Source organism: Cuculus canorus, chromosome 6 (assembly GCF_017976375.1).
Source record: "Cuculus canorus isolate bCucCan1 chromosome 6, bCucCan1.pri, whole genome shotgun sequence".
NCBI classification, from domain to species: Eukaryota; Metazoa; Chordata; class Aves; order Cuculiformes; family Cuculidae; genus Cuculus; species Cuculus canorus.
In genome coordinates, this window is record NC_071406.1 from 1,537,523 (window position 1) to 1,560,195 (window position 22,673).

The following is a 22,673-nucleotide window of genomic DNA, read 5'->3' on the forward strand; positions in this document are numbered from 1 at the left end:
AAACTCCACAGAAGCCAAACAGAGTTAAAAAGAGTGTGAGTAGATGCCATTCAGCACTTTAATTTCTGCCCGTAGGCAACAGGACCGCATGTCACCGTGTTTTGTAACAGTGAAGCACTGGAGGAACATAACTGAGTTGACCACCTGAGAAGCAATCCTGCCTTTTCCACAAACATAAAAACCCCAGTCCTTGGGAAGATAGAGTTCCTAGTAAAGCCTTGGCTGGTGCCAGCATTTACAGCAGGTTTCAAAGGTGGAAGTAGGCTTTTAAAGCAAAGAACTCTTGTTTATAGCAGCATGGAAGTAACTAGAGGAGTCCTTTTTGGACAAGACACCAGACTGGAGCCCCAGACTGGCTGGGTTCATGGAAATTCTGAGACACTCTTTGGAGAAGAGGAATTGCTCTGTGCAAGCCACACTGTACCTGACGGAAAAGTGTCATGCATCCTTAGATCATTTTGCCTCAAGGAAGGGAGGCAGTGCTGTTGTTTTCCCTTCCTTAACTGCTTTGTAACACTGCCTCGTGTTGTTAGATTAGTGCTTCTTTCCACCTCAAAATCACGAGTACGACACATTTCCTACATTTGTCAACCCTAGACTCTGGAAAGAGGGAAGATGAACCATATTCTAACTGGAAAACCCATGCTGCCACTTCTCCCTGGGGCACTCGCTGTTTGCAGGTCACCCACTGCCTCATCAAAGGCCTTACCGTAAGGTTGAGTGTCTGCCGGAGCGGGAGATGCTGTTGCCGACCGGTGAGGGTAAATTACTGCCTCTGTGCAGGTCCTCAATAGATCGGCTCCAAGGTTTGGACTTGTCCATTGAGTTTTCCACATTGTTCTCCAAGCTTTCAAAGTCAAACCTGAAAGAAAACAGGAATTCCAATGCCAGGTTAGACAGAAAAGACGCACAACACGCTTCTCTTCCCATTCAACCTTTCCATCACTATGACAGAACAATAAAATCGTTTGGATGGAAAAGACCTTTGAGATCATCAAGTCCAACTGCACATGTCCACTACTAATCCCTGATCACCTCATCCACCTGTCTTTTAAATACCTCCAGGGATGAGGACTCCACCACCTCCCTGGGCAGCCACTTCTAGTGCCCAATAACCCTTCCGTGAAGAAATTCTTCGTGATGTCCAATCTGAACCTACCCTGGTGCAACTTGCGGCCATTTCCTCTCGTCCTATCACTTGTTACTTGGTTGAAGAGACCAGCACCCACCCCTCTACAACCTCCTTTTCTCCAGGCTAAACAACCCCAGGCCCCTCAGTCGCTTCTCAAAACACTTGTTCTCCAAAGTCATTTTAGATGGTCCCAACCGACTGCAAAAAGAAAGGAAGAAATGGAAGCAGACCAACTTCCCTACTGCTGCCACTGAGCATGAGCTTCAAGAGCACAGGGCAGCAAATATGGATCTCAAAGAGCTACCTAGCGTTGTCCTTCAATGTCCTACAAATACACCATTGCTGCTTTGCTGATGAACAGCCCTACTTTGAAGGGAAAAAGGGGGAATGCTTAAGCTGCCTCCACTTTACTTCAATACATAAATAGGTTGTGCAAGTACTAATTATGTTTCTTCCATCAATATGAGACTGAGCATTTACTCAGGGTTCCCGGCACTCACAAATCACCCAGCACATGCGATAAATAAGAATCACAGAATAGATTCGTGGAATGGTGTGGGTTGGAAGGGACTTCAAAGCCCCTCCAGTTCCACCCCTGCCACGGGCAGGGACACCTCCCACTGGCTCAGGGACTCCAAGCCCCATCCAACCTGGCCTGGAACCCCTCCAGGGACGGGGCAGCCCCCACTGCTCTGGGCACCCTGGGCCAGGGCCTCCCCACCTGAGCAGCAAAACATTTCTCCCTAAGGAATGTTCAGCCTTCTCCTCTCCAGGCTGAACAACCCCAACTCCCTCAGCCTGTCCTCATAGCAGAGGTTGCTTCAGCCCTCAGACCATCTCCGTGGCCTCCTCTGGACTCACTCCAATAGCTCCATGTCCTCCCTCTGCTGAGGACTTACCATACATTACAGATTTTCTCAAATTTCTGACCCCTTGCCCATTTTACTGCTGTTTCAAGCAAAAACTGCTCATTCCCCTTACAACTTTTGAGGTTATTACTCATGTTTACCACGTTAGAGGGGAGAAGCCCGGCCAGCGAACTTGCGCACATTTGTACAATTTTAGAAAGAAAGCCTTTACCCAAACACTTCTTTTTGCTGTGCAGTTTTTTCCAGCAGTAGTAACATTTTAAAGCATATAATTTTCCTTCATTAATTTTACTGCAATTCTATCAAAATCTCTTTTCCACACAGTGATACATAGACATCCGATGGCGTGCTTTTTAAAAAAAATACCTCCTCTACTCAGCCTGAGTCCCTAACCACAACAGCATCTTTAACCACTTCTTTTCCTACAGTTTGATAAAAAAATCTACCCCTACAACATCCTGAAATGAAAGCCCATAGAGAAGGTCAGATCCTCAGCTGAACATCTCTTTCAAATTGTGTGATAGAAAAACTAAGGAAAGCTATTTTTTTCCCCAATTTCTTTTAATAGAGCACATTTACTGATTTATTACCTAAATAGGTAAAGCTGGCTCCAAACCAACCAGCTCTCAGAACTGCAAAAGCTCAGTTTAGGGCCTTCCTAACATGTAAAATCCCTCCTGTTGTCCTGCAAAACATTTCTGCCTAAGATCTCATCTCAATCTCCTCTCTTTCAGCTCAAAACCACTCCCTCATCCTCTCCCTGCCCTCCCTGATCCAGAGCCCCTCCCCAGCTCTCCTGGAGCCCCTTTCAGCACTGGAAGCTGCTCTAAGGTCTCCCCACAGCCTTCTCCTCTCCAGGCTGAACAACCCCAACTCTCTCAGCATGGCCTCACGACAGAGGTTCTCCAGCCCTCGGATCATCCCTGTGCCCTCCTCTGGACTCACTCCAACAGCTCCGTGTCCTTCCTGTGCTGAGGACTCCAGAGGTGGATGCAGGGCTCCAGGTGAGATCTTAGGCTCTTTGCAACACAGCATGTGATGACCCCACAGTTTTGGTCCAACACTACCATTTTCTCTGCTCTAAGCTACGTACGCAGGGTTGTACCGAGCTACCAGCAGGAAAGCTCTGCTCCCAGGAAAGCTGAGCATCAGATCCAGCATCTGCCTCTCCAGCCCTACAGAGAGGGCAGGATTCCTGCTTTGCCTCCCAAGCCCAGCGAGTACCAGGAGTGTCATACTTACGTGACTGCGTACTGTGCAAACGACAAGTACTCCACCAGAACATCCAGGCCTTTGTTGTCTTCGTTCAGGAACTCCCTGACCCATCTGTTAGAGAAATCAGTAGACATCAGAGCGTTTCATGGGTTGCTGCAGATACTGGAATTCTTGTGAGATGAACTGGAGACAAATCCAGCACAGGAAAGGCTGTGTTGCTCAGCAGTGTTTTTTTAAGAGAAGTTTTAAAAATTCCCAATTATTATTTAAAGATCTTTCAGAGTCCTTTAGAGGACTTCACAAACGTCCTGCAAACAGCTTTTATCACAAAATTATGGAATGGTTTGGGTTGGAAGAGACCTCAAAGCCCATCCAGTGCCACCCCTGCCATGGGCAGGGACACCTCCCACTGGCTCAGGGGCTCCAAGCCCCATCCAACCTGGCCTGGAACCCCTCCAGGGATGGGGCAGCCACCACTGCTCTGGGCACCCTGGGCCAGGGCCTCCCCACCTGAACAGCAAAACAGTTCTTCCGAAGCTCTCATCTCAGTCTCCTCTCTTTCCACTCAAAACTGTTCCCCTCGTCCTCTCCCTGCACTCCCTGATCAAAACCCCCTCTCCAGCTCTCTCGCTGTCCTTTTTGCAGCACTGTGATGGGAAAACTGTTCCACCAAAAAAAACCCAATTATAACTCCTATGGACTGTTTGGATTGCTCCAAAACTGGATGTTTGTCCTACAAACGGAGCTCTGGCACTGGGAAGAGCCTTTCTGACCACAGCGGCGTGGCTGCAGAAGGCCATGGGTGCAGCTGTCGCAGGGCTTTGCTCCAAACCCATCTTCCCTCCAGCACAAACCGCTGAGCAGTGGTTACAGCCACCTTCTCATGCAGGGGTCACTGGGATCTGGTTTATTTGTCCTCACATCTTCATCTCTAGCAGGAGGCAAGGAGCTTTAGCACAGGCCCAGATCAGTTCTCCTCAACGAAGGCACCTGAAACCCCACCAGGAGCGGGTCAGGTGCTGCTGGAGGAGTGCCGAGCCAGGGATGGAACCGGGACTTCGGGCTCTGCCTGTGGGGCCTCACAGCCACTCTGCTCTCAGCAGAGCAGGAATTTACTACTGAATCATAGAATCCTCACACGCTTTTTGTTGGACGGTACCTTTATAGGTCATCCACTTCAACCTCCCTGCATGAACGGGGACATCTTTAACCCAATCAAGTTGCTCAGAGCCCCATCCAACAGGAGCTGGAATTTTACCCCCAAGTTATTCAAGTCTTCAGGCTTTAAATCTTTTGCTCTTTATCTGCTAAAATAAACAACCTAGCATTTTTCTGAAGTGTATTTTGAAACACATCCTTTAGCCAAGTGAAGCAAATAAATAAACATTGGTCTTGTCAGCATCTTCTATTTATCTAGTGCACCATCACGGTCCCTTCTGCACACCCATGAACCATCATAAAATTGCAGTGTCAACACTTTGGATACCCCAAGTCTCTTCTGGGGAACCCTTTGTGCTGGAAAACGAGGGAAAATATAGCAGGAGCTACAGCAGGGAGGTGGGAGAAGTTTGTTGCAAGCATCTGTGATGGTGCAGCTTGAAAGAAGGTTCCCTGGACCACCCATGCCGTTTGGACCTGCCATGCTGGGGAGTCAGTTCCCAGGGAGAGAGAACTTCTGTTCCTCCTACGGTTTAACCCATTTCCTCAAAATGAGAGCAGCATCCAATAAAACCGATGTAATTGAGTGTGTGATCATGAAACAAAACGTGGAAGCAACCTTCCTGGCTGATGCACCAGTGCTGAACCAGGTCCTGGTCCTGAGACCTGAAGCAGAGAGGTGCGACCAGTGGGAACAGGGCCAGGAATGGCATGTTGGATAAAAAACTACGTCTCTATTTGAGAGGAATTTTCTGCTTTGTGGAAGTAAAATCCTGGTAACAATTACAGCCAGGCTTCATGAACAGCATCATATTAAAGCTATAAAACAACACTGGAGGTCTATATGTATTTTTAGCTGCAATACTATTACTGGTGTAGACACAACCACGCTCACTCCTGCTCCGACCAACTTAGGGTGAGCAGCAGTTGACTGCAGCCTTCACAGAGATGCAGGAGAACCCTATCCTGAAAGGATTAAACCTGAATTATTCCTCTAAGATGTCCCACTATCCCTTCACTGAGCCCTTGAGGCTTTAGCGATCCATTCAAGTACTATTGCTGCTTGGCGTGCAAAGAGACATTTTCTCGACAACATCCATCAGGAGATGGTAAAGAAGACATCTTAGAGCAGAGGGCATCAGAAATGCTTACCCAATGTGATTTGTTCTTAAAGAAATTTCCAGTTCTCGGAGCACTTGAGTAGACTCTTGGACTCGTCTTCTGAATTTCTGTAATGGAGTGAGCAGGCAGATATACCAATTAGCGTCATGCGATGCTATTAACTGTACCAACATCTCACGCAGTGTGGACCGAATAAATAAAACATTAAGGTTAACCGAGAACCTCTCTAAATGTGGCAACAACGGTCCGGCAGGCAACAAAAGCCTGTGCAGAAAAATAATGGCTGTTCCCATTCAAATTTTGGAGATCCTAGGATTAAGAATCATAGAATCCTAGAATTCCTAGGTTGGAAAACACCACCGAAATCATCAAGTCCAACTGTAACTGTGCACTACCAAATCATATCCCTAAGCACTTCATTTACCTGTCTTTTAAACCCCTCCAGAGATGGGACTCCACCCCCTCCCCGGGCAGCTGTTCCACTGCCTGAGAACTCTTTCAGTAAGGAATTTTTTCCTGAACCTGCCCTGGTGCAGCTTGAGGCCATTTCCTCTCATCCCAGCACCTACCACTTGGGTGGAGAGCCCAGCACCCACCTCTCGATGACCTCCCCTCAGCCTCCTCTTCTCCAGACTAAACAGCCTCAGGTCCCTCAGCCTCTCCTCATAACCCCTGTTCTCCAGCCCCTTCCCAGCTCCGTTCCCTTCTCCAGATGCGCTCCAGCCCCTCAATGTCCTTCTTGGAGTGAGGGGCCCAAAACTGAACCCAGGATTCGCGGCGTGGCCTCACCAGCGCTGAGTACAGGGCAGAATCCCACCCCTGGTCCTGCTCCCCTCGCTGTTTCTGATACAAGCCAAAATTAAAAGAAAATGAAAAGCCTGTAGATAAATAAACATTTCTTTCCAGCTCGAGATTTGTTTTAGTATCAAAGTCTCTGTTGAGAACTACAGCATTCGGGCTCCACTCTCAGCCTGGTGCTTCCATCTCGCTTTCACAACTTCACATCCACACCGGATACCTGCCTCGATTTCTCTGTCGTCATCAAACCCGCAGCTTCGAGCAATAATAAAACACAAGTGCTGCCATCTGCGTGCTTTAATTACTCGTGTGCGCTAATTACTTGTGCTGGGAAAAGGTTATAAAATAGCAGAAATAAAACACAGAGTGGAAAGGAGATGAGGTTTGGTGTCATCTCCACACAGGAGGAGAAAGGGGGACCTGTCAAAACCTCCCTGGGACATGGTGAGAGCCCCCCTGTCACCCATGGCTCAAAGGAGGCATCAGTCATGACAGAAGATCTCTAACTGCACAGCGACTCATCTCAAGCTGAGCAGCTCCTCTCCTCTCTGCAAAATCAACGTGCACCAGCGCTACCTTTTACTCGTGCCCAAGGTAAATGAGAGCAGAAACGGACAGACGCTGATATCCATCTCGGAACTGCACTATTAGTGACCGACATTCATCCGTGGTCACACACAGAGACCTCATGTGTTTGGAAAGGGCTTCCGTAAGTTGAAGAGGCAAGCGATGCCGCTGCACGCTGAACACTAGGGAGAAAGGGTTTATCCTCATTGCAACACAATAAACCCCCAATAAAGCCAAGGAGACTGCTTGGCAGTTAATAATTCTCCCGAGTTCATTTTTTGAGGTGAGGCTGTTGAAAGGACAGGGTTTACCTCACCTGCTGACCTCGGTGAAAACCATCGGCTGCCTTTTCCGGGGAGCCTGATCACACGCTAGTTCACCCCACCGGCCGCCTCGAGGCGAGCCCAAATCCCAGCACAAAACACCCCCGGCCGACTGGAACAGACGGTGAGCCCTCGCAGACACAAGGCACTATTAATTTTTACAGGGCCAGAGGTAGCTGAGCTCAGCCACACGGCTCCTCTGGACTGCACTTAATTAGCTCCACGTATAAAAACGCAGTATTTTCTCTCCCAAGAGGGCTTACAGTCTGGCTGCAGGCAACGCCGCGCCGCTCCTCGCTGGAAGGGAAGGTAGGACACTGCTGGAGCACTGACGGACTGGGGTGGGAGGGCACAGCAGAGCCACTGCCAGCCTGGACGGGGCGCTGAGCACCCTGATCAGTGGGAGGTGTCCCTGCCCATGGCAGGGGTGGAACTGGATGGGCTTTGAGGTCCCTTCCAACCCAAACCATCCCATGATGCTACGAAACAGGCAGTGTGTTCCCACGTGCGCCGTATGGGACCATTTTCCCTCAGAGAGGCCAGACCACAGCAGGGAGCAAGGAACGGCTCCGTGCTGCACTGGGCTCCAGGAGCCTCCAACCTGCAGTTTCTTTAAAACCATGTCATTTCAACACTTCCATTTCCCTGTTTCACAATTCAGCTCACACAAAAAGCAATCGTTTTTCTGGGAAGAGCCATTCCGACCCCGATTACAAGCTGAAATGTGTGCTTTGCAGCAGCATTTGGAACCTCCTTCTCCTGGCCATGCCGGGGATCAGCAGCAAAACCGCTGACACCCCCTCAACTCCAGCAATAATCCCAGCACTGTGAGCTCTGCCCACCACACCGCACATCCCTCCAGAAGCCCATGTGTAAATCTTCCCGTCCGGCAGCCCTGGCTGAGGAAAAGCTGCTGGTGAGACGGAATAACACAACAAAGGAGAGGAACTCGACCGAGTTATTTTTAGGCTCCTTCGGTTTTGTCATTTGTCATGGGACTCCAAGCGGCACTGGGATAAGAAAGGCCTCAATGTGTGCCCAAACACTCAATGAATCTCAAAAACCCTTCAGGAGAGAAAACACAAAGACCCTTGTTCACCATTTGATTAAAAAAAACCCTATAATAAGCAACAGGCAAACGTAAAGGTTTGCAACTCAATGGTTTCCTCTTCCTCGTCGGCCCCTGACACGAGCAGCGCTGTCAGAAGGCATCGCTGAGGTCTCGGGTGCACTGGAAGCACTGGGGTGCCCAGTATCCACCCCTCACAGGGACAAGGTGCACCCCTGTTGTGGAAGGAGCTGGCCCCAGCCTGGAAGCCCCGTGTCAGGATCCGGATTTTACCGCAGGGCACCAACCTCTGCGAACTGCACGGCAACACAGAGCGGCGATTGTTGAGGCCGAGGCCGGGCCAGGCAACGGCAGGATCTGCTTTGCTCTCCCCTCCTCTGTTATTTTTGTAGAGGCTATTATAGCTATCAACGCAGGATATGAGCTGATATCCAGAGCGGTTGAATACCAGAGGTTCCTCCAAATGGGATGGAGCTTTACCATTAGTCTAGAAATCCAGAGGCCCACTGGAACAGTGTGGAAATAGCAGAGCCAGGCACCAATACATCCCAGGACAGAACCACAGAATGCTTTCAGTTGCAAAAGACCTTTAAGATCATTAAGTCCAACCATCAATCCAGCCCTGCTAAGTCCACCGCTAGACCGTGTCCCCAAGTACGACATCTACCCATCTTCTAAACCCCTCCAGGGATGGGGACTCAACCCCCTCCCTGGGCAGCCTTTTCCAATGCTTGACAACCCTTCCAGTAAAGAAATTCCTCCTGATATCCAACCTAAATCTGCCCTGGAGCATCTTGAGGCCATTTCCCCTTGTCTTGTCACTGGCTACCAGAAGCTGCATTCAGAGATACACGATGTTCACATGAAAGGCCAAGGGAAGTGTCTGAGTCTTTTATGCGTGATTAACAGACTGTTTTGGACAAATTAATACGCATAAGGATAGCTGAGGCTCTGCCAGGTAAAGACACCCCACCCATGTCTTCATTTCTCAACCCAGATACCTTGGACGAGACTGCAAGCGAGAGGTGAACCCTGCCAGCTGCCCTGAACGGCTACACAACTGCTCAGAGGGGACTCAGACCTTCAACATCCCCTTCATGTGGGTGGAAAATGCCACCCAACAGAGGTTTTACTCGCCACCAGCACTGCCTACATGAGAAGTCAGACCTGGAGTACAGCTCAGCGATAATTTGTCAGAGTACTGAAGCTAAATCATAGAATCACAGAGTGTCCTGAGTTGTAAGGGACCCACCAGGACCATTCAGCCCAACTCCTGTCCCTGCACATGACAACCTCAACATTCAGCCCATGGGGCTGAGGGCATTGGCCAAATGCTTCTGGAATATTGTCAGGCTTGGTGTCCTGACTGCCTCCCTGGGAGCAGTTCCAGTGCTCCACCATCCTCTGGGGGAAGAACCTTCTCCCAGTGTCTAACCTATCCTTTCCCTGGCATCTTTCTGCCAGTCCCTTGGGTCTAAAAGTTTCTAAAAGGAGTTGCTTCACAGGTAAGAGGGCCCTTTACTTTGCAATATCTGCTCTCCTTTCCAAGTGGCAAAACCCACAACAGCTTCCCAATTCCTTTTTGCCTCTCTCTGCAGTTTGTTCGTCCTCTGAGACTCTTCTCGGAGACTTTTACAGAGCCTTTTACACAAAGGCAGGAAGGAACCCAGACCCCAGGACCATCCTCGCCTCGAGGAACGAGGGACAGGGGAGAGGAAACAGGACGCTCCTCACCTTCCTGGTAACCGCTGGGTCCAAATAGCCCTTCAACTTCTGGATGTACGTGTGGGGAGGATTCTTCACTTGGAATCGTTCCTGCAAAGGATATGAGAACAAACATCAGCCATTTTATAACATCTTCTGTATTTATTTACTACAGAAAATGCATGCACACATAAATCATAGTATCATAGAATCGAGGAACAGTTTGGGTTGGAAGGGACATCAAAGCCCATCCAGTTCCACCCCTGCCATGGGCAGGGACACCTCCCACTGGCTCAGGGGCTCCAAGCCCCATCCAACCTGGCCTGGAACCCCTCCAGGGATGGGGCAGCCCCCACTGCTCTGGGCAACCTGCGAAGTTTGTATTCTGACAGCTGCTTGGTGTTCGCTTGCTTTTTGACCAGTTGAATGTTATCCTACAGAGCTGTTAGGAAATGTGAGTTATTCTGCAAGGAACACGCTACGGCCAAACCTGCTATGAGCATTACCAACACTTCTGATACTATTTGCATCTTGGAAGCACTTTTGACTATTCTGCCCTTTCCCTTGAGGAAAGATCTCATAATAATTTCCTCCTGTAATTTCAGGTTTTGTAACTGCTATTTGAAACCGCCCTTTATTAGGTCAGGATGCAATTTTGACTACATTATCTGAAAGCTATTTCATAATGACCAGGACGCTGCTGCCCGGTTACCAGAACGCGTTGTCTGAACACCAAACCTCGTTCCTGTTATTATCTCGCTGTAAAAAAAGTAATTCATCATGGTCAGAAGGAAAAAAGAACCTAAAAGTCTACATCAGCCCTGAGTAAGAGCTCTGCAAGACGGAGAGCAGAGATTTCTTTCCTCTTTTACAACTGGATTTTTTTCTCATGTACCCTCCCATGTGTGGACAACAACAAGCCCTGGAAGTAGCATCTCCTTTTTCACAGCATCATGGAATGGTTGGGTTGGGTTGGAAGGGCCCTCAAAGCCCATCCAGTTCCACCCCTGCCATGGGCAGGGACACCTCCCACTGGATAACATCCTTAAAATCGTTCAGCCCAACTAATCCCGCTACACGGTAATGAGCAGCATATTTTATCGAAGTTGCTGCAGAGATTATAACATAAATACATAATTACAGCTAGGTTTTCTCAAACAAAACTGCGTAATATCTGCATCACAGATTGCTAAACGTGCTTGTCGAGTCTCTTTAAGCATTTCACTTTGACGACTCCAGATAGTAAAGCTGGCAGTCAGGAAAAGCTCCTGTCACACTAGCAGATGACGGCTGATCAGTCAGCAAGAGAAAGACATCCGTGAAATAGCTTCTCTGGAGATTGGACTGAACACAGCAGAGCTACACTGGCATGAGAGAACCCCCAGAAAGGGGAGGAATAGATATCAGAGCTCGTTCGTTGAGATAGCACAGTGAGGGAGGATATTCTGCCCCTCTGCTCTGCTGAGACCCCACCTGGAGCCTGTGTCCAGTTCTGGAATCCCAACATAAGAAGGGGATGGAATTGTTGGAATGGATCCAGTGGAGGCTATGGAGATGATTCAAAAGCTGCAGCCCCTCTGCTATGAGGAGAGGCTGAGACAGTTGGGGTTGTTCAGCCTGGAGAAGAGAAGGCTGTGGGGAGACCTTAGAGCAGCTTCCAGTGCTGAAAGGGGCTCCAGGAAAGCTGGGGAGGGGCTTTTTCCAAGGTCCTGGAGAGACAGGACGAGGGGGGGATGCCCTTAAATTGGAAGGGGAAAGATTTAAATAAGACATTACGAAGAAATATTTCCTGATGAAGATGGGGAGGTCCTGGCCCAGGGTGCCCAGAGCAGTGGGGGCTGCCCCATCCCTGGAGGGGTTCCAGGCCAGGTTGGATGGGGCTTGGAGCCCCTGAGCCAGTGGGAGGTGTCCCTGCCCATGGCAGGGGTGGCACTGGATGGGCTTCAAGGTCTCTTCCAACCCACACCATTCCATGATTCTAATTTCCCAAGGAGAAAAGGCCCTTCCTTGCTGGGAAAATTGCTACAAGCCAGAAGGACACACAAGGGCAGAGAAGCCCATACCAGGAGGTTGCAGCACCGGACTGGGCAGCAGCAAGATCACCTGACCCCCAGCACCTCCCTTTAGGGTAATAAATACTGAGAATCCAAGGAAAACACTTGGACAGGGAGCACAATACAGCTCCTCTGCTGCTTCGACCAGCAGTGATGGGATTAGCACTTTCTTGTCTGATGGGTCTCAAAATACGAGGGCTGAAGGGGCTCCTTTAGCAGCAATGAGGAACTGCAGTATTTCTGCATTCCTCCTTCCCCTGATCCTACAAAGAACTCAACACATCTCTGGTTCACCTCAATCTGGAAAACTTATTAATTCCGTAACCAGGAAATTGTGGTTTTTCCAGTGATCTTTTGCTTCCGAAAACATTCAGGACATTTTCTGCATTAGAGACATCTGTTATTAGCATTATCATTGCCCTCACTGACTTGGTTCATTCCTAAGATTCATTCGCATTAGGCAAGAACACAGCGCATCTGAGTCGGTGGGCAAGCAGGGCTGGGGACCACTGTCTTCTCACTCTCAAGGCACAAACACCTAAATGTGATGCACATTTCATAGAACCATGGAATGGTTTGGGTTGCAAGTGACATCAAAGCCCATCCCGTTCCAACCCCAAGGACACCTCCCACTGGCTCAGGGGCTCCAAGCCCCATCCAACCTGGCCTGGAACCCCTCCAGGGATGGGGCAGCCCCCACTGCTCTGGGCACCCTGGGCCAGGGTCTCCCCACCTGAACAGCAAAACATTTCTCCTTAAGATCTCATCTCAGTCTCCTCTCTTTCAGCTTAACATTTCCACCACCCGTACCCCATCCCATGCAGAGCTGGAGGGCAGCTCAGCCCTTGACCCATCAATCCAGCCAGCAGGACAGCATGGCGCTTTGTGTATCTTATTCTGGAAAGAAATGACAGTGGTCGTTCACCTCTGCACTGATGAGGAGGTAGAGGAACCCGTTTCCACCACTATTAACTGGCTGCAAAACCAGGTCGCCAGTGCAGGACCTGGCCAAGAAGCACAAAAGCCGTAGATGTTCCCTTCAATGCCAGAGATGCTAACGCCTGCGCAGCCCTGCACCGCAGAGCCTTGGATCCCTTGGGCCCCACGCCTGTACCTCCGGCTGGTCCTGCACTCACACTGCTGGGTTTTCAGTGAGCCACCTCCCCCAAGGCCAGCCAGTTAGGTAAACAAAGCTGTGAGCATGTCCACCACCCAAATGCTCCCGAGTTCAATAAACACTGGACTTTTTAGCCTCTATTTTACCCACAAGAGGGGAGATTCCTCTCCGGATGAGGGCATCAGGTGCTCCCTCAGTCAGCTTGCACAAGACACCAAGTTGGGCAGGAGTGTTGATCTGCTGGAGGGCAGGAAGGCTCTGCAGAGGGACCTGGACATGCTGGATCCATGAGCTGAGCCCAACGGGATGGGATTCTACACAGCTGAGTGCCGGGTCCTGCACTTGGGCCACAACAATCCCATGCAAAGCTCCGGGCCTGGGGAAGAGCAGCTAGAGAGATGCCTGGTGGAAAAGAACCTAGACGGGTGGCATAGGAAACCCACCGCCATCCTGGTGAGCTCTGCGCTGGCCACCAGCCTCCAAAACAACCTGCCTTTCTTTGGCGTTCCAGTAGGAAAGAGAGAGAGTTCTACGAATACCTCAGTGACAGTATGTTGGATGTAAACCACATGACTTTCACCTTAGGTCTTCAAATTCGTTATCGCCCTCACACACCTTAAGTGTCTCCAAAGGTGAGGACACAGTGTTGCCCCTGCCACAATCTGCCATTAGAGGGCAATGAAGAACTCTGCAAGATGTCCCCAACCTCATAACCACTTCCCTCAACATTCCTGCCCCTTCCGCAACACCTGGAAAGGCCTGAAGAACACTAAAGGGCTGACTCAACATGCCAGAAAAGCACATCCTCCTCCCTGGATGAGGCACTCCTCTTGCCCAGATCTTTCCCAGCACTCATCTCCCAGGTGACCCATCACTTGGCCAACTCCGGGAAAGGCAACAGGAATACTGGCTTTGCTCTTTTTCTCCTCCTTGTACACTAAGTCAGGAGAGCAGCATCACTGAGATGACTTGTGAGGTTTATAGGCAAAGGAACAATAAAATCCACACGGGATGAGTCCCTCACCATCAGCCCAGCAACCCTTACAACGACCCACTGGAATGGGCACAATCCTGCTTATGGCAGATGATGACAATGATGCTGATAACGATGACAATGATGACGATTTTGTCAGCTTCCCCCTTTCATTAATCTCACTTGTACAAAAGTCAGAGTTCCTTTTAGGAGGACAAACTCTCTCCCCTAATCCTCCCAACATATTTCACAGCGAAATACCCAAGCTTTACAGACTATTTAGAAAATATCATTCAAGAGCAACCTCTAGGCCCTTTTTCCTTTCAGACCTAAGTGGAAAACCAGCACAGGAGAGCAGGAGTTGATTTTGTTACGCTGTTACATTAAATTACATCCTTCACTAAGCAAAACCAGTGTAAGGAGTGATACCCATCGAAAACCGCAGGCAATCCCTTCCAGTGCTGAAAGGGGCTCCAGGAAAGCTGGGGAGGGGCTCTGGATCAGGGAGGGCAGGGAGAGGACGAGGGGCAACGGTTTTGAGCTGAAAGAGGGGAGATGGAGATGAGATCTTGGGGAGAAATGTTCTGCTGTTCAGGTGGGGAGGCCCTGGCCCAGGGTGCCCAGAGCAGTGGGGGCTGCCCCATCCCTGGAGGGGTTCCAGGCCAGGTTGGATGGGGCTTGGAGCCCCTAAGCCAGTGGGAGGTATCCCTGCCCGTGGCAGGGGGTGGGAATGGATGGGCTTTGAGGTCCCTTCCAACCCAAACCATTCCATGATTCTATATTTGCATCCACACTAAAAACGTGTGTTCAGTACAAAAATCTATTCCTGGAAGTACTTTCAGCCACGCACCACAACTATGTGGACAGATCTAAGTATTTCACTCTCCATATGCCATTCCCTGGTGCTCACAGACACCACTTCTGCGCTGCTCTGACAGAGGCTTGCCAGCACCCACCGGGGATGCCAGCCAGCCAGGGAGCTGTAGCCAGTTGCAGGATCATCGCCCCTTATTCCCAGGCACATCCCCTCAGATGGGCAGACCCTGGTAGGACAGCACACTGTCACCTCCAATCCTTTGGGACCATCACAGCGCTATGTTCCACCATCCTGGTTCCACCTGCACTACTCCCCTGCCTGCCCATCTCCAAGCGATGGGAAGCGGACTCATCCCAACCCACAACTTGGTGTTGTGCAAGGAGCTGTCGAGATATGCAATTCCTCCAGACCGCATATTTCCTTCACTCCGTCTCCCTCTGCTCATCCCTCCTGTCTCACTGCAGAGTGCAGCAGTGAATCAGCAGCAGCTGCACATCGCAAAGGGAGGATCCGCTCCCAGGTGGGAATTTGCACACCCAGGCTATGATGGAACTGCCACCGCCTGCCCTGCTGCCAGCACTGCGCACACGGAGCCCACGGGCTCCGAAAAAAGCTCACGTTTCCACATGCACGCTCCAAGAGTGCGTGCTTCAAGCAGATATCCATGAAACAAATCACTTACAGCAGTTTAAGAGATTCGTTCAGTGTTTCACTCGATGCTTTAGGAATTCTGCATGGAAAACTCAGGCTTTACTTTACTTTCTGCTTTACTTTAAGGTAGCTGGGGGGTACCAGAGGCTCCCTCGCTGCAACAGCTAAATAGGAAATGTCCCACAGAGATGATCCGAGGGCTGGAGCACCTCCCCTACAAGGACAGGCTGGGAGAGTTGGGGTTGTTCAGCCTGGAGAAGAGAAGGCTACAAGGAGACCTTAGAGCAGCTTCCAGTGCTGAAAGAGGCTCCAGGAAGGCTGGGGAGGGGCTCTGGATCAGGGAGGGCAGGGACAGGACGAGGGGCAACGGTTTTGAGTGGAAAGAGGGGAGACTGTGATGAGAGCTTTGGAAGAAATGTTTTGCGGGTAGGGAGGTCCTGGCCCAGGGTGCCCAGAGCAGTGGGGGCTGCCCCATCCCTGGAGGGGTTCCAGGCCAGGTTGGATGGGGCTTGGAGCCCCTGAGCCAGTGGGAGGTGTCCCTGCTCATGGCAGGGGTGGGACCCAAACCATTCCATAATTCTGTGATTCTATGTAAGCACTCATCCTCCACAAGGTCCCTTTCTAAACCCCAGGACGCTGCTGCTGATGCCCCATTGGTGCTCTCGGTGGGATGTCTGCCCAAAGCCCTCCACACTGCCCGTACCTGGTCACAGATAAGCTCCCACTTCTTCTCATTGTCGTACTGTCGCAGTAGCCGGGCTTTGTCAGGCGGCAAGTTCATCGCATTCTGCAGAGAAAGAGAAAGCAAACATCAGGGACCACAGAGGGCTCGGGCAGAGTCAGACACCAGCAAACCAAGGCACCGTGGCTGCGGTTGCCTTAATTGTTTTATGAGAATCCCTGTTGACAGGATTATTCAGAAACATTCCCTCTCAGCGTCATCTTTGGCCCCAAAAGCACCAGTGAATCACAAGGCAGGGCTCAGTGCTGGGTCCCACCAGGACGCAGGAGGAGGTGAGCAACCAGAGCTCAGGAACAGCCACCTCTATCCAGAGGAGAGGACAGGGGGGTGGAATTAGATGACCTTTAAGGTCTCTTCCAGCCCCAAGTGCTCCATGATAGGGCTTCCCTGTGCTGCCACAGCCCAGCAGCCACCTTCCACCCCAGATGGGCCCCCCCAGTGCACGCATCCCCTCCCACATCCCCTCTTCCCTGCACCTGTCCCCGGGACAGGGAACACAGACTCTGGCTGCAGGTTGGGGACTGCAGAATGCCAGGTCTCACCAAACAAGATCTGAAATGCCATTTCATTTTATTCCAGCAGCAAGAGACTGTTCAGGGTTCCAAATGTCACCGCACGCAGCCTTATCTGGATAATAAGGATCCCGGAGGATCCTGACGCTGGGCTATGCGCACACACAAAGATAATGATCCAGGGACTGGGAACCTGAGTCAGAAGGTAGGGAGAGGCAGCAATGAGAAGATGCCTATCACTTGTAGGCTCCTTTGATGTCAGTTGGGATACCTTCCCATAGGCAGTTGTTTGGGGTTGGGTGGTGCTGGCTGGCTGGTCGTTCCCAAGGTGCTTTTCCCGAGAGCCATGTCTCCAACTGAGCGGCGTAACTGTTGGAGAACCCAGAAACATCTCGAGAGCTTTGCAAACTCCAAGTCTGGAGAGCCTCCCTATCAGCCCAGTGGGCAGCAAGGTGAAGTGGCTGGATGGAAAATCCCTAAGCACCTCTTGGTCTCCAGTAGCTCGCTGGCATTCCAAGCCCAGTCTGAGTTATCCCCAATTAACCCTTTAGGACCACAAGCCTCCAGCAGTCCATCCTGAACTGGTGCTGGGATGGGAGGAAGGTGCTAGCCAGGCGCTATGGCACATGCAGGCGGGTCAGACTGGTGCTGTGCACATCTCCAGCACCAGCAGGAACAACCCTTCCCAGTTTAACTTCAAAAAGGACCACAGAATTGTTTGGTTGGAAAAAACCTTTGAGATCATCCAGTCCAACCATGCTAATCCACTGCTAAACCAGACCCCCGAGCACCTCATCCACCCAGCTTCTGAAGATGGGGACTCCACCCCCTCCCTGGGCAGCCTCTGCCAGGGCCTGAGAACACTTTTGGTGAAGAAATTTTTTCTGATGTCCAACCTGAACCTGCCCTGGTGCAATTTGAGGCCATTTGCTCTCATTCCGCCACATGGGAGAAGAGACCAACACCCACCTCTCTATGACCACCTTTTAGGTTGTTGTAAAGAGCAATGAGGTCTCCCCTCAGCCTCCTCCAGGCTGAACAGCCCCAGGTCCCTCAGCCGCCTCTCGTACCCACTGTTCTCCAGCCCTTTCCCCGGCTCCGTTCCCTTCTCATGTGTGGGAAGCATGAAAACCACAGGGTGCTTTTCACCGTATATCCAGCCGCAAAGCAGGAATCAAGGAATCAGCATTTGGGTTCCAACACACTCTGCTCTGGAAGCACGCATCCGTGCAACCAGTGCAACCGGCAGTTCTATGGATGTACTGAAAGCGGGCTGTCCCGGGGACCCTCAGGAACTCCTGGGCTCCGCTACAGTCAGACTGGCACAGCCTGGTGCCTCCTCCGCTCCCTCGCACAAACCCTTCCCCGGGGAATGGCAGAGGAGGGATGGGGACAGCCTGAGGTGCCCCAAACACCTCCCAGTGCATCTGTCATAGAATCACAGAATCACCAGGTTGGAAGGGACCCACTGGGTCATCGAGTCCAACCATTCCTAACACTCCCTAAACAATGCCCTTCAGCACTTCGTTCACCTGTCCCTTAAACACCTCCAGGGGAGGTGACTCCCCTCGCTCCCTGGGCAGCCTCTGCCAGTGCCCAATGGCCCTATCCATGAAAAAATATTTCCTGATGTCCAGCCTGACCCTCCCCTGGCGGAGCTTCAGGCCATTCCCTCTTGTCCTGTCCCCTGTCACTTGGGAGAAGATCCCAGCTCCCTCCTCTCCACAACCTCCTTTCAGGTAGTTGTAGAGAGCAATAAGGTCTCCCCTCAGCCTCCTCTTCTCCAGGCTGAACAACCCCAGCTCTCTCAGCTGCTCCTCGTAAGACTTGTTCTCCAGCTTCATTCCTCTTCTCTGTAGAGCCTCAACATCCTTCTTGGTGTGAGGGGCCAGAACTGAACACAGTACTCCAGGTGTCACAACCAGCTTGGCTGACTCCCCGGTCCACTCGCCCCGACTGGCGCTATAAACCCAAAAGTTAAAGTCAGTCCTGCGCACTGCAACAACCAGGTGAGCTTCGGGGGATGATGGGTCTGAAGGAAAGCCGGGAGGGTGACTGGCCACCACGGCAAAGCTTTCCAGCACTGTTTCCACCTGAAGGCCACCGCAAAGACAAGGCTTTCCCTGCTTGTATTCCAGCGCTTGGGTGCAACGCGGGATTACCTTCCCTACACCTCCCCATGGCTTCCACACCTCGGTTTCCTCACTAACTCAGAGGCCAGGCTGAGTGACAGCTTGCTGCCAGCCCAGCCCTGGGGGAAGGCAGCCAGAGCCAAGGATGCTCCTGACCCAGCTTCCTCCCAGCTGCAGTTTCTGATTTCCCTCTCCCTGCGTTTCCTCATGCAGCCCGTGCTGGAAAGCAGGAGGGCTCGGGTGTGATCCCGGAGCAGCTGCGGCATTCCTGCCCGCGGGCTGCGATAGCTGCAGGGAGGCAGGGCGGAGGCTGCAGCCACCTGCCTTCTGCCAGGGAGCAGCCCCAAACGATGCTCGGGCATCCCCAGATACAGCCACCACCTCCACTCCCACTGCTGCACCTGCCAGAGCCCTTCCCGAAAGCATGGCAGCACAGGCAGGAGCGGCTCACGTTCCAAACACCAGCCTTCCACAACTGTGGTGTGACAGCAAATGCTTTCTTCTTACTTGTTCTTTCAGGGCAAGGAAGTTGGAGAAGGCTCTGGAGCACAAGTCTTACGAGGAGCAGCTGAGGGCCCTGGGCCTGTTCAGTCTGGAGAAGAGGAGGCTGAGGGGAGACCTCATCGCTCTCTGCAGCTCCTCAAAAGGAGGTTGTGGTGAGGTGGGTGCCGGGCTCTGCTCCCAAGTAGCAAGGGATTGGATGAGAGCCAGGGTTGGGCTAACTGTTGGACTAGATGATCTTAGAGGTCTTTTCCAACCTTAATGATTCTGTGATTCTATGAATATTGAAGACTCTGAGGGACCCCTCTGGTCCCCCTGTACCTCCTGGTCCATGCGGTACCACTGAGGGAGGGGAGACAGAGCATGTCCCCAGCTGATCCCCGCATCTGCAGGCTGAACAGTTGTTTGCTACCGTCCCTCATCTCCTCCCAGCCCGGCTGACAAGTGTCACCCGCTCCCAGAATCCCCCCTACTGCTCCACTGCTGCGACTACTGCTCTGCCTAAAGCTCATTTTCCATCAGATAACGAATACCCCTCCCTTTGCTCATCTGTGCTGTCATGCTGACAGTATTTACAGGCAGCGATCATATCTGCGCTGGGTTCTCCTCTCAGTCTCTCACCGTGTACCTTATCAGTTCGACTTATCATTTTAAAGGTATTTTTCCTGGGGCTTTGTCAAGCACCATTCCTTCCCTCTGAGGATGCAAACATATTTCACAGCTGCACTAAACGTCAGCTGTAGAAAAGCTTCGCTGTTTACCTGCAACACAGCCCTTGTCAAGCCCTGATCTCCTTGCTCCTAATCAGCTTTCCCCACTGGGCTGGTGTTCTGACAAGAAACCTGCCTGGAAACCTTCACTGAATTCAGTCATGGCAGGAGTTCAGTAGGGATGAAAGCTTGAAACAGGGCAAACAAGACCGAGGCAGCAGGTTCCAGTGATCTCATTTGGAAATGAATTCAATCTGATCTCATTCTGAAATGCAAACTCCTCCGTTCCGCGTCGCTTTGCTGTACACAACCACGTCATGTGCTCCAAGCCAGCGCAGATGCCCCTGCCCTTCTCCAGCAGGAAACATCATTGAGGAGCACACTGTGGGCAACCAGGTTCCAACCCCAGGGAAGGATTTGCCCCTACTCACTTCCCAGCAGGGATTTAAAGCCGTCTGAAACCTTGCATGCAAGTCCGCTGCCAGGCTACGAACAGGACCCTTCACCACATCAAACCACGGTGGGGCAACCCAGCAGCCCCTCCAGATCATTCCTTCTGGAGCGAACTGGGAAGGAAAAGGCTACTTCTGGTGTCTGCTGCCCCTCTGGATGCGGCATGCACGCAGTACAAAGGGAAGGCACTAGGAATAGGGCTTCCTACACCAGCACGGTCAGCTTGACACTCGCTTTTAGGTTTTAGACACCAGAAGCGGTGGCTGCCCCAATCCTGGAGGTGTTCAAGGTCAGGCTGGATGAGGCTTGGAGCAACCTGATGCAGTGGGAGGTGTCCCTGCTCATGGCAGGAGGTGGAATTGGATGGCTTTGAGGTCCTTTCTAATCCAAACCATCCCACGATTCTATGATAAATCAGTTTGACACGCTTTCTTAAGAAATGGATCAAACTGCACTCTTTTACTGGGTGCTTCCGCGAGACATCCTCACTCCCAACCTGAGGCTCTCTGCTTGTTTTGCAGGTTCATTTCTGCACCACGCACATCCTCTCCTTGTCTACGAGACATCTGCTGAATGAGACCTACTGATCCCCCGAGCTCCCTGTCCTTAACCCTGGCGTTCCTGCAGCCTCCAGGCTGATGTCCTGGGACAAATGACCCCACTCAACAGACGCTTTCATCAATGCTTGTCAGTGGCTGCACCAAATAACCCTTATTTCTTTGTACAAGATAATGTGGGTGTAGATCATATCTTCTCTAAAGCCTGGATTAATGCTGTTCTTCAGCTGTTTTGCCTGCTAACAACCATTCTCTGCTGGAAAACTAGTTTCTACACCATTATATTTTTATTTAAATGGGAAGCGATATTATTTTCTTTACTTTTATGCATGGCACGATACCAACTGGCTCTCAAAATCCAATGTAATCGCATAACGTTTAGCTGCTGCATTGGTGGCTACTGAATTGGCTGGCTTGGTCATATCGGTTGCAATAGTTTTGACTCAACTCATAACTCACCAGATCCATTAATAACGTGGATCTCTTGTTCTCTGTGGATCAGTGAAATGACTCATCAATGTTTCCCGGACGCCTCCAACTCTTACGACGATGAGCTTCACACACACCACCAGTGTTTTTTAGTTAACTACAGGTCTACGATCTCTAGTTTCTCTTTCCACCTTCACCCTAGAGTTCCTGCTGCTGCCAGAAGGGATGGCCCTGCTCTCTCCTGTTCTGTCCCCCCAGCCAGGTTGTCCTTTACCATCCCTCGTGTCACCATCAGCACGTGTGCAGATGGAGGTCCTTTGCCAGCAGAGCAGACTGCAATCCGTGGCTGATGCCCACCAGACCAGGCCAACCATCTGTGCCCAGATGAGCTCCACAGCTTTGCCCTGCTCCCTTATAAAATCATGGAACCATTAATGTTGGAAAAGACATCTCATCCCATCCAGTCCAACTGTCAGCCCAACACCACCGTGCTGACTAAACCACGTCCCAAAGCGCCCCATCCACACCTTCTTTGAACCCCTTATGTCCTACCACTTGTTGCTTGGGAGAAGGAACAAAGAGCCCTCCTCCCAGAGCTTTACAGCCTTAGAAATGAGTCCACCTTCCGCAGCATACTGCAAATTGCCACTACGTCCCATTGCTTCTAGGACTGAGATGACAAAAAAGCAAACCTGTGACACATCGTGCCACCTCAATGTCTGCGAGGCAACAGGAAATCATGCACACCACCACTTCACAGCCTCCAAGGGAGGTTTCCGACTCCTCAGAAACACCTACAAACGCACATCTAGAGCACCATGCTCAAACTTCCCTGCAGCCAGAGCCGAGACGGCATCGTGCTGTCTGCGAGGGCCCGTTCCCAATCGGATTTTGGCTCCAAAACTACATAACTTCTCTTTTTCCCCACAAATTCCAAAGTTATTCATGTCTGCTGCTATGCGCCAAATAATATAGGTAAGATTTCCATTCCGTTTGCTCCAGATTGGCACTGTAAAGCTAGAACTTCAATTAATCACAGTAGCAGATGGAAAACAGGGAAATACAAGC

The 22,673-nt window shown here is 51.1% G+C and overlaps 1 protein-coding gene across 9 annotated transcripts in view; it reads right to left on the reverse strand.

The window, feature by feature from the left end:
• The window catches only part of FMNL2 (formin like 2), a 130,051-nt gene that overhangs the window by 44,327 nt on the left and 63,051 nt on the right, over positions 1-22,673 (reverse strand). For all 9 annotated transcript variants that reach the window (XM_054070721.1, XM_054070726.1, XM_054070724.1 and 6 more), the window contains exons 2-6: positions 16,273-16,356; positions 9,988-10,068; positions 5,527-5,603; positions 3,244-3,327; positions 710-862 (exon numbers count right to left, since the gene is read on the reverse strand). In XM_054070721.1, the coding sequence (XP_053926696.1) occupies positions 710-862; positions 3,244-3,327; positions 5,527-5,603; positions 9,988-10,068; positions 16,273-16,356 (479 nt within the window). The remainder of the gene's footprint in view (positions 1-709; positions 863-3,243; positions 3,328-5,526; positions 5,604-9,987; positions 10,069-16,272; positions 16,357-22,673) is intronic.